At 39.1% G+C, this 13068-nt stretch overlaps 1 protein-coding gene across 1 annotated transcript in view; it reads left to right on the plus strand.

Moving 5' to 3' along the window:
* Positions 1–13068, plus strand: part of SLC9A2 (solute carrier family 9 member A2) — a 99307-nt gene that overhangs the window by 67691 nt on the left and 18548 nt on the right. Inside the window, exons 6-8 of the mRNA XM_004617920.3 lie at positions 2753–2842; positions 3580–3650; positions 11788–11949. Coding sequence (XP_004617977.3) covers positions 2753–2842; positions 3580–3650; positions 11788–11949 — 323 coding nt within the window. The remainder of the gene's footprint in view (positions 1–2752; positions 2843–3579; positions 3651–11787; positions 11950–13068) is intronic.

Consider the following 13068-nt stretch of genomic DNA (forward strand, 5'->3'; position numbering starts at 1 on the left):
TATGATATTACACTGCAAATAATTCACAGAGAAAATGGGTGTCTATTTGAGTATTAGTTAAACAAATGCATCTTTTAAAGGATGGCCTTAATGATCCATTGCCCATAATACCTACTTTATTAGTTATAAACTTGATATAATATATAAACTATATACCATATATTTAGGAACTTCCATATTGATGGAAATTGATCTGTATTCTAGGTCATACGTGCTTCCTGTAGCTGATCTGTTTAGTAATATTTGTGCTGATGCATTCAGTCTTACATAATCTGTCTCATGAAAAGAATCAATATAAAGATTGGGGCAGGATCTCTGTGCCCTACTTTTATTTTTAAGCCCTATATTTAAAAATACTGGGCACTCACTCATATTCACTAAATGAGTGATGGTAGTAAAAAACAGGCAAAAAAATGCCCATAAAACACATCAGTTTTTAAAAATTGCTTTGATTTTGTTCTTGGAGCTTTTATTAACTAATGATTTCATGGAACCTGAGACTCGGTGAAACTACTAGCTTCCATAAGCACATGTTTTTCACCCACTTCCCTTTATATGAGTTAAAAAAGACAGAATATGTGTTGATTGGCAAACTATTATTACTAAGTATGTTATTTCAAAGTGATAGATGAAAATATAATTAGACTGCAAGGTGTGTCTTAAACCAAATGTGCTGGAAATCAGTTCACACTTCATAAAACCAAAGCTAAAAAAAATAGTACAGTGAGTAGGGTGTTTGCCTTTCACATGGCCATGTTGGGTTTAATTCCCAGTATCTCACATGGTTCCCCAAGTCCACCAGGACCTATCCCTGAGTGCAGAGTCAGGAATGATCGCTGAGCACTGCCAGGCATGGCACAGAAAACAAAACAAAAAGTATAAAAATCCAAAGCTGGATTGAGAGAATGAAACAAATGAGTCTCTTTTACAAGTGTGTGTACCTTATGTGTACATGGGTACTACAGGTAGTTTATATTGTTAAAAAAAGTTTTTAGGAATGCAGAGACATGCAAAGAGGTAAGATAGAAATCAGAGTAGTGTGGCAGTGAACATATTTCACCGTATCTACCCACTCCATCTTAAAATCCGGTAATCCTTACATGTATATGTTTCTCTTCATGCCAAGCAGCTGCGTCGTCTACCAACCAGAATAGAAAGTTAGGGATCTCCCCTGACCAAACATTCTTTTTTCCTTTTCAACCCAACATTCTTACCCCTTTTTGCACCATGCCTTCTCTAATTCCAATATTGCATCACTTAAAATATATTAATCTTTTCTCCAAGTCCAAATACCACACCCTCCCTCATCAAATATTCATATATTTTAAGTGACAATGTGGGTAAACTGTGCATATATATGTGCATATATATGTATAAATGTGTAATATGTAATATAAATTATATGTTATACATCTATTATTGTCTTTGTTCAGACTTTAATTCTATGTCCTAAATGTAGATCAGATTCAGCCATTTTGTCTTATGGCAGAGCAGACAAATAGACCTGGTGCAAATATATTTTACTTTTTACTATTAAAAATATATAAATATATATATATATGATAGTAGTTTTTATATCTGCAAGTTCCGTAAAGCTCTTCATTTTAGAATAATATAGAACTGATCTCTAAAGTTCTGTTACAAATCCTTTGAAAAATATTAGAATAAAAATATATATGTATTGAACTTTATTTCAATATTTTTACTGAAAAGAGACTGTATTAGATAGCTTAGGAAAAATAAAGAATCATCCAGGAGGTGATTCTTCATTTGTTCTTTCATTTCCATTTGTGCTTCTCTCTTCTCTCTCTCTCTCTCTCTCTCTCTTTCTCTCTCTCTCTCTCTCTCTCTCTCTCTTTCTCTTTCTCTCTCTTGACTTACTTAGACCTGCAGAATTACTGTGTCAAATGGCAGAATATGTCCTGTGTTGTTTCTTTTTGCATGGAAAGGCTTTTACTATTTCATGATTGATATTCACTGTAGTTTTCTGGTAGCTATTTCTTATTTGGGTGAGGGTTAAATTTTTTTTCTCCTCTTATTTTACCACAAAGCTATGGTTCTCCCAACTTTCCAGATATACAGTAAAAAGCTCAAATTCACGTGCTCACAGTTGTGCTGCTTTTCACTGCCTGTTCTCTGCTCTCATGTTGTGTGGCAGGATGATGCTTCCAAAATCTTCTGAGTCCCATCCACTGTCTCTTTTCTACAAAGCTTCCTTTTAAAAAACTCTCTTTCATTCCTTAGTCTGTGTTATTACTGCTTGTGTATTATTCTTTTTTCTATAAGACTGCAAAGTTTCAGATGTGAAGTCCTTAAGTTTTCATTTTGAAGACCCCCAATGCCCAAGCTGCTCACATGTATTTCATAGAATTCAACAAAAATGGCCTTAATGATTAAGTGAGAGACTCATGGGAAGAGTTTCTATGGTTAATTCAAGTTGGGGTTGGGAATCTCTTTGGGATGGGTAATGCTTTATTAAATCTTAGTTTCTTCCTCTCTCTTTTTACTTCGCAGAATGATTTTTCTGTTTCTTTCATGTTGCCATTGTTTTATTTCTGTTGGGTTAGGGCCCTTAAAAATGCACAGCTACTGAGGAAGAAAGAGGAAGAAAACTTCAACAAAAATGAGACATACACTGTGTTCAGTCTTGAGAAAATGGTATCTTTTATTGATTGTCAAATCTTAGAAGAATAAAAGTTTTTCTTGAATTTTTATTTTGTAATACCATAATGTTCACATTTTCTCTCTGCAGGGGATCACCATCCGACCACTGGTGGAGTTTCTCGATGTAAAGAGGTCCAACAAAAAGCACCAAGCTGTCAGTGAGGAGATCCACTGTCGGGTAGGTACCTCTAGAGTAGGATGATGTAAGAGGTAAGAGGAGAAAATATGTCAAGCCACTTGCCACTATAGTGCAAAAAAAAGATAGATAAAGTGCTCACACCCTGAAGAAAAAGAAAATGGCAGTGAGTAGAGGGAGAGAGGGAGAAAACTATTACCTAGGGATGAAGAAGGAAGAAGGTGTTTCTCTGAGCCAGCCTGCTGTCACGCACAAGGGCAGATAACTGCGAAGACCCTTGTACAACATTTACACCGTTTTACTATATCTAGATCATCATATGTTTCTACATATTGATGCTATGTTTAATTATGGTTTTTAATATATTTGTATATCAAATGTAATGTATAATAAAATATGCATAATAATATACCTACATATAATGATTGCATTAATATTTTGGGTGTCATGTTTTCTAATAAAAATGACTCATTTTTACTATAGTGCAAAAAAAAGATAGATAAAAAAATTCTTCCTATAATTTCCTTCAGCTTGAAAATGATTCCACCTGAAACTTACTATCATGTTTTTCTCATTAAAAATTACTGAACAAAGTGCAAAGTGCTATAACAAAGATAATTGAACAATTCCTATAGATAGGAAAAATATCCCACTGAGTTGCTTGAAGGGGAATTATTTTCCTGCTCTCAGTTGACCCAGTTATTGGGATCTTTGAAATGATGTAGCTAGAGTGGAAATACCTAAGTTCTTATAGAAATTAATAATCTTTTTTCTTTTAGTTTTTTGATCATGTGAAGACTGGAATTGAAGATGTTTGTGGGCACTGGGGTCACAACTTTTGGAGAGACAAGTAAGACTCTGTCATCATTGTATTAGTAAATGACTCTTGGTTACTCCACACATCATGATCACAATCTCGATCACAAAATCCCGTTAATCATCGATTTCTCGAGCAGGCTCAGTAACCTCTCCATTCGTCCTTTCCCTGAGATCTTAGAAGTCTCTCTCGACTTGGCCCTCCCAATGATGTCGCACTGGAGGCTCTTTCAGGGTCAGGGGAATGGGATCCAGCTTGTTACTGGATTTAGCATATGAATACACCATGGGAAGCCTGCAAGGCTGTCCCCTGTGGGCAGGAAACTCTCAGAACCTTGCCAGTTTCTCACAGAGGGAGAAGTAAACTGCAAGATATCTTCTGGGAGCTTGCTTTTAAGTCTCTGGATGTTGGCCGTTGATGGGATTACACACACCTGGGTTCCTCTGCTGGTACCTTCATGCGTGAGGTCTGTCCGAACGTGTGGAGAGGGGCCTTGAGCATGACTGTACCTAGGTTCCGGTGGTCTTCGGCTGCTGGGAGCTCTGCTCAGGGTGGGGAGGGAAGCTGGAGCCCATCGCCTCCGTGCGGGCAAGAAACTCCCTTTACTCTACACATATAGAAAATATTTAAGTATTGTGTTTCAGACTTACATTTGCTTCTGTATGTGCCATAATATATCTTTTGAGGCTCAATGATAATAGAGAACTAAAATATTAATGACTTTGATAAGCTTGAAGCTGATTTTTCTCATATAAATATCCCAAAGTAAATGATGTGGCTAAAATATATCAACTCTGCTTTATAGACTCTTCATGGTTCTTGGACTCTGCTATCTAGTTTATTCCACAAATGACTTAAATTTCCCTGAAGTTTGCAAGTGATTTTTTATCTGATCCAGTCCTGGTATGGCTAGGACTGGATCCTATATGTTTTTTTTCTCACTGCAAAAAAGACTAAGAATTACAATCTATGTGGTTAAAAATGGATAGCTTCCTATTTGTTCTGCTGCAAATGTTGAGGAGTGAGGCTATAAGTGACTAATAGAAATAGTGAACACATTCAGAACTATACTTCCTTGTGACACTATGTATATTTTTATACATATTTCTATATACATCTATCTGTACCTTAATTTCAACGTAAGCAAGAAGGTAGGAAAGGTAGAAAAACCAGGCAGAGTTAGCCAGGTGCAAATTTTGATACAAACCAAAAAGCAGGTTTGTGGGTCCTAGTGTTGTTTAACTCTGTCCTTGGGTTTAGGGATGGGCTAGTATGGTGTGGGAGCTTGGCAACTTGCCTGTCCATTTCAATCTCTCTTCAGTGCTACTTATGCTGGTAGCTTGAATCAGGCATGATAGGCTGTACTTAGAACTGGTCAATGCTACAAAGAAGGGCCTTTGGTTTTTATTAAGCAGTTTTTAACATTTAAAGGCAGATCATTATTAGTGGAAACATGAAAAAGTTGTTAATGAAGCTTGTCTGTGAAGGCAAATGCATGGTTTCTAGGCAGTATTCAGTGGTTAGTAAGGATCCATCCCTCTTACTAACTTGCTAAAAGATTCCTCCATTCCATATATGGAAAGTGTAGAGTGGTTACTGATTTCTCATATGGCTGATATGTATTGGATTGTGTAAGAAATCTGGAACATAAATTCGGGTTTTCCCATTTTGCAGCAAAACAAAGTCAGCAACATATTCCATAACAAACAGGACTATGGGGGGCAGGGAGGTATGTGTATGTGTGTTCATATTGTGTATGTGTGTGGGGCATGTGTATATATGGTGTAGTGGTGGGTGTGAATATATATATGTATATATGTGTGCATGTGTGTATGTGCCTCTATGGGGGGGTATATGGGTGTCGGTATATGTGTGTGTACATGTGTATATGTGTATATCTACCTGCACACACAGAGAAGAATGTGTCAATATCCCTTACATAATAATATGAGTGCAAGAGATTTCATGTACTAGAACAACATTTTAAAGTCTGACTTGTTTGTTTACTTATGCAGAAGTTCCCTTGGACTAGCCTTACTAAGTGAAGGAATTGGGAATTTTTTAATGAAAGGAAAGGTCATTTTATTTGTGTGGAAATAAAGTCCAAATAGATACTAGGGGCCACAAGATAGTAAAGTTAAGCAAACTGAAATATTCCTTATAAAACTATGAAACAGGTATTCATGTATTTGGTAATATTCACTTTTGGTGGGCAAGTATTAGACCAGGTACCCTAGGTATTTGCCTGTGACCTCCTACATTTCTCTGCTTTATATTCCAGGCACCCTCTAGCCAAAGATGTTATCTTTGCCAAGCCCATGATACATTTTTTTCTTTCTTCCTCTATTATTTTAAAACAATGATTATTTTTCACAAACCTCCCTGCCACCCCACCCACTTTTTCCAGTTCTCTAGCAGTTTATTAGATCTTTTAGAAAATGACAACTGGAAGTCCTAGCCTAGAATAATTTGTGTCTTTCATAAATATCAAACTGAAGACTTTAGAGAACAATAGATATGGGTGTGTGTGGGAATCAGATCAATAGACTCTAAGGTAGTGTTAGAAGGAAGAGATGGATCCCGTGAGCCATGTGGCTTAAGGAAAGGGATATCTGAGGAACTCTGACTCCCTTATACCTTTTATTTTCCAGACTGAGGCATTCTCTGGGTAGTTATGTCTCCTCCTGGCAAACTTTCAAAGGTTGCCAGGCCAGTTAGCCTATAAATACTAAAGATGGCAGAGTCAATATTTATTCATATCTAACAGGCAATATTGTTACATGTCTAGTATTTTATTTAATAGATAAAGAAAATAAAAACTTTTATATTTGAGTTTGGTATAGTTACAAACAGCCTAGGACTCCGAGCCAGGCTGTTTTCACTCAGGATGCCCCAGAGTGGGGGCAGGTGAGAACCCTCCCTGCCCCAAGGGACCCAGCCCTGGCAGTCGACCTCCACTACCCAACTGCAACCACACTCCAGGCCATTTTCCAGACCCTCCAGCCAAGCCCCACACATGAATGAACTCCCACAGAAACCAGATAATGCAGAACTTTGTGACCTTGGACTCTGAACTCAATGGGACCGGAAGCAGAGATCCTCTGCCTGCTATCCCCAATCTCCAATGACCCTGAGACTACACCCCTAAGGCACATCCTACCACACCCTGCCTCCTCATTGGCAACCCTCCAGATCTCAATGGCTGCTCCTCCCAGACGGGAGTATAAAATGAGGCCCCCCATAGCCATGCCACCTGCCTCTGAGCCAGGCTGTTTTCACTCCGGACGCCCCAGAGGGGGGTAGATGAGAACCCTCCCTGCCCCAAGGGACCCAGCCCCAGCAGCTGACCTCCACTACCCAACTGCCACCACACTCCAGGCCACTTTCCAGACACATTATAAGACACTTCCTACCCATTTTCCATGATTACCACACCATATTTGATGGAGTTCATACAGTAGGCAACAAATCATATAGTAATATATATTATGCATATATACATATACATATATATATATACACATACCACTGGGAGAGCCCTGCAAGTTACAGAGCGTATACTGCCCGCATGGGCAGAGCCTGGCAATCTACCCGTGGCATATTTGATATGCCAAAAACAGTAACAATAAGTCTTATTCCCCTGACCTTGAAAGAGCCTCCAATCATTGGGAAAAAAAAGTAAGGAGAGGCTGCTAAAATCTCAGGGCTGGGAGGAATAGAGACATTACTGGTGCCCGCTTGAGTAAATCGACGAACAATGGGATGATAGTGATATAGTGATACAGTGATAGTTACAAAGAAGAAAGATGTGCATATAAATACTGCACAAATTTTTTAAAATTAATAAATACTATACAAATACAAAAAAAGGAGAGTCCTTTCTTAAAACATATACCTATCAGAGATTTTACTTGGATAAACTGAATGGGGAGCCTACTCCTAACAAATGCAAATATTGATTCTTCAACTATTTTTTAAGTGGTTTTCTTTATCTTTCTACTTTTTAAAATTTTACTGAATCACCATGAGATAGTTACAAGCTTTCATGTTTGGGTTACAATCACACAATGATCAAACACTCATCCCTCTACCAATGCACATTCCCCACCACCAATATTCCTGGTATACTCCCCCTTTCCCACCCTCCCCCTACCTCCATGGCAGACAATATTCCCCATACTCTCTCTCTCTACTTTGGGGCATTATGGCTTGCAACACAGACACTGAGAGGTCATCATGTTTGGTCCACTATCTACTTTCAGCCTGCATCTCCTATCCCAACTGTTTCCTCCAGCCATCATTTTCTTAGTGATCCCTTCTCTATTCCATCTGCCTTCTCTCCTCCACTCATGAAGCAGGCTTCCAGCTATGGAGCAATCCTCCTGGCCCTTGTATCTATTGTTCTTGGGTGTCAGCCTCATGTGATGTTATTCTATACTCTACAAATGTGTGCAGTCCTTCTGTGTCTGTCCCTTCCTCTCTGACTCATTTTATGTAGCATGATACTCTCCATGTCTATCCATTTATAAACAAATTTCATGACTTCCTCTCTCTTAACAGCTGCAGAGTATTCCGTTGTGTAGATGTACCAAAGTTTCTTTAACCAGTCATCTGTTCTAGGGCACTTGGATTGTTTCCAGATTTTGGCTATTGTATACAGTGCTGCAATGAACATATAGGTGCAGATGTCATTTCTACTGTGTTTTTTTGCATCCTTGTGATATATTTCTAGAAGTGGTATTGCGGAGTCCTATGGAAGTTCAATTTCTTAGTTTTGAAGGACTGTCCATATTGTTTTCCAGAAAAGTTGGACCAATTTGCATTCCCACCAACAGTGATTAGTATTTTTATGCAGTGCTCATAGTTAGTGATTTTATAAGCACTTGCAAGTTCCCATGTACATTGTTTGCTAGCTAAATTTCAGGTAATTTTCTGAATTTAAAAGTATATGATCTATTCCTGATAAAGCAGGGATGTGGGTATGGAGCAATTTGATATGAACATGGTCCATTTAGAAACTCAGTTTTATTCAGATCTCATCTCTGATACATACAGAATTCTTGACATAACTGAACACAACATAAAAAAAGAAATCCTTGTTTTAGGCAAACTGGTTATCTTTTCCTTCCTTCTGAAATTCTTGGGGAATGGATTTCTAGTGGTCTTGCCAAAAAATTTGTGAAGCATTTAATCCTTTGAGAATTAAATGAAAGGCTGACAGAACAGGGCAGTCTCTCAAACTTGACAAAAAGAGAGCAATGATGGAGAAAGAAACCGCCTATGTGTCGCTTGGCAGAGAAATGAAAGATGTGGAATGAGAATGCAAGCAGAGAAATAAAGTGCACAATTCCTATGTTAAATAGATCAGATGTCATGTTCCTTAGTTTCAGTCTTCCCTTGGCTTATCTCCAGCGGAAAGCAAAAACAATAACATTTCTTTAAAAATATGCAAGTCTTGGATCCGTAGCCCTAATATGAAATTCAAAATAAATTTCAAAAAAAGTTGGCCAGGGTTTTAGTGCAGTGATCCATCAATAGGGAGTCACGTTAAGGATCATTCTTTAATTATTCACATGGGTTCATATTGTTTCTTTTTATAACATAGATGTGCCTATAAAGTTTTAACATTTTCTGAAAAGTGTATTTCAGGGCACTGTTGGGCTGTGTCCCCAATATTCTCAGAGTCAACTCTGGACTCTGTGCACAAGGATCACTCCCAGTAGGGCTCAGATGACCCTATGCTATGCAAGGGATTGAGCCAGGTCCAGCTGCGTGCAAGGTATGCGCCTTATGCCTTGCACTATCTCTCTGGTCCCAACCTATAATCATGTAAATGTTTTTATAGGGATCAATGTGATATACATCTTTCTCAAGAAATATTTGTGGGGGGCTGGAGCGAGAGCATAGCGGGTAGGGCGTTTGCCTTGCTTGCGGCCGACCCGGGTTTGATTACCAGCATCCCATATGGTCCCCTGACACCACCAGGAGTGATTCCTGAGTGCAGAGCCAGGAGTAACCCCTGTGCATCGCCAGGTGTGACCCAAAAAGCAAAAAAAAAAAAAGAAATATTTGTGTGCATTTCAATAAATAAAATCAGGAAATAATACTACACAACAAACTCCCCGGTACCCAGCTATTCAATATGGTCACTTATTGAGGCACATGAGTTAGGGACTGAGAAATATTGATGTGGACTGAACTTGCCGATCTTGGCTGTTCTTGCTCATACTTCAGTGGGTTGGCTGGTTGTCAGCTGACCCTGCTGGCTTTCATTGGTATAACTTGGGTAATGTAACTACTCACTTTTAACCTAGGTTTAGTGAGTAAAACTCCTTCCCTAGTCTTATTATGGTAGTTATGGAACCACACCAGTCAAGCTTCTAAAAATAGACCCCTATATATCTTTCACTTCCATATCAGTATGTTTACTGATAGCCCATTGACCAAAGCCAGTAACATTATTGAGATCAGAGGCAGTAAATAAGACCGACGAGGTCACTTAGACAATGGTGGAAAGACTTGCCAAGTTATATAACTGATGGCGTGGACCATTGGAGTAATTGTTACATGTAGCTTCATTCTTCCTTACATAGTTGTGTATCAAGCATTGGTCTAGGCACTGTTGATGTAGAAAATATTTTTTTCTTCCCATATAGGTCATTTTAGAGTTTTGAGACAGCAAATAAGATAAATAAGTTATTTTGTGTAATAGAAAACTGCTCTTGGGGGTGGGGAGATAAACCAGAAGTTCAGGCATTTCTTTTGTCAATAACCAACCCCAGTTTGATTCCCAGTACAACATGTGGTTTGCCTCAAGCACCTCTAAATGCAATTCCCTGATCACAGAGCCAGGAGTAATCCCCACCCCTACAAAAGAAAATGTTAACTGTTATAGGAAAAAATACAGGAAATTGAATAGAAATCATTGGAGGTACCATGCAATTCTAATACAATGGATAGGAAGGGCCTTTTCAGGGGAAATGACTATCAAATAAATGCTTAAGAGGTTTGTGAGGGGCTGGAGAAGTAGTACCAGCATTAAGGTGCATGCCTTGCATGTGGCTGACTGTAACCCAGGCACCACAAGGTCTCCCAGGCATCACCAGCTACAGCCTGGGAGGCCAGCATGCACAACTAGGTGTGGCTCTGGAGCCAAGTACCACTGAGTCATCTCTAGCATCAGCACTGCAGGTCTGAGCAGTACCACATCCTCTGTCCATGGCATTGAACTGCTGGACCTGTTGTCTGAAAATTGCCAGGAGGGCCCTGAGACTCCTAAAAGCCACTTGAGATGCCCCCTGCTCCCCAAGAGATCTGTGAACGTACACTGCGGACTTTACCCACTGAAAGCTATATCAAGTTATAAAGTCTGAAGAAGTGCGAGGTGAGCTAACATCTTGTGTGGGGTGTCTAGGTCCTGGAACTTCTTCTCAAGTGAGATGCAGATTACCTGCAGTTTCACTTCTATTTTACACAATGCTAGCTGCTCTTTGAATACTATGATGTACTGAAACAGCTGTGAAAGCTGGGAGTCAACTTAGGGACATACTGCAAGAAAATGATGGCATCACAGTGATAAATGGTTGAGAGGGTGAGAATGAGGTCGTAGGGAATTCAGTGGAGTGTGGAAGTCCTGGAAAAAAGGCTGCAGACAGGCGTGTGTGGAAGATCTCTGGATAGGTGAGGACTAATAACTGGCCCTTGGTTTTATATTGTGGAGTTCATGGATGAACTCAGTGAGAAAGTTTTCAGTGTTCAATGAACAGAAACATGGTTTTGAATGCTCAAGAGAGAATTTTGAGGAGTGGATTGGGAGCTTAGCAATATTAACTCCCTTTTTGAGTAATTTTACTGAAAGGGGAAGTTGAGAGAAACTGTAAAAATGTGTGAATTATATTTAAAATGAGTGAATAGTATGTGAAGGTTAAATAGCAAATAGATGCATCATGGTTAAATACAAAAAATACTTGTATGTGCCACTGTGTATATGTTTTATATGCACATGCATATTCATATACTTTATAATGATCTGACTAGCTATCTATTGCTACTAAATTTTTCCACTGCATGTAGTGGAAATTGCTTTACTGGTAAAAAGAATGACATCTTTTCTTAGACCATATACTTTCATTTGATTGGAATTGATTGATGCTTTTATTTTCATCTTTAGGTTTAAGAAGTTTGATGATAAATATCTTCGGAAGCTTTTGATTAGAGAAAACCAACCCAAGTCAAGCATTGTGTCCTTATATAAGAAACTTGAAATAAAACATGCCATCGAGATGGCAGAGACTGGGCTGATAAGCACAGTACCTTCTTTTGTATCTCTAAAGTAAGTACTATTTTATAAGTAAAAGTTAGCAATTCTAAATATGTATGCATAGTCTTTCCAAAGCAGTGATACTAGCAAATTTGACTTGTCCTTGAAAGCCTTCTTCAGTTCTTGCTACAGAATTCTGGCTAAGTGTCTAAAGGCGTGGAAATGTAAGTCACATCTTGTTGTGTTACATTAAGTTCTGTAACTTTAGTATTGGCTAGTCAGAAAATATTTTGCCACAGTTAGGGTAACTATCTTCTATATTATATTTTCTTTGTTCATCTTCATGCTTATGGAAATTTTATGTGATTATATAGATATTTTCTCAAAGGTTATTCACAGAACCATAGTTAACATAGAAAATTAGTCATCATCCATGCAGTAACTCTTTTTTTTTCACTTTACTTTCTGTTTACTTTGGTTACATTCAATATTTCAACACAAACTTCACTATTATTGTTAGGAGTACCCCACTAGAGTCAGATCTGTTGTGAAGAGAAATGAGGTTGCACGGCCACGGTAGCTGCCGTGTGGTTTTGGATTTCTGTACTTTAACAACTAAGTCCAGGGAGATTTCTTCCAGATATTGGATCATTGCAAGCTTGTAAACCCCATCTGTGGTCGTCATGATATGGCGGTCACCACGCCCTTCATCCCCAGAAAGGAAGAGGCGAGAGAGAGAGAAATACCATTCCCCTCCTGGGTGGGCATGGGGCCACGACTTAGTTCTCAGGCTGGAGACATTATGTGAGGAGCTGCCCATGCCAAAAGTAGTTTAGCTGGGTCTGGATTCACGCTCGTGCAGCTGCGGAGAGGCCGCACACACGTGTGGCCCCCAGGGTCACATCTCGGCGGCAGGAGGGGCCGGTGCCACCCACCTTCCCAAGAGTACCCTCGCGTCCTTTTGCTGCAGTTTTTGTCATAAATCCCATCTGTGGTCCTCATAATATGGCGGTCACCACACCCTTCATCCCCGGAAAGGAAGAGGCGAGAGAAATACCTTTCCCCTCCTGGGCGGGCCATGCAGTAACTCTTGACCAAGGATGGACTTTGGAAACAAATGAGGAGGCATTTGAATTTTAAAAAAATGCTGAGCTCCACTCTGTACAGTGAAATCAGGATTTCTTGTGTTGA

Source organism: Sorex araneus, chromosome X, assembly GCF_027595985.1.
Source record: "Sorex araneus isolate mSorAra2 chromosome X, mSorAra2.pri, whole genome shotgun sequence".
Lineage (NCBI taxonomy): Eukaryota > Metazoa > Chordata > Mammalia > Eulipotyphla > Soricidae > Sorex > Sorex araneus.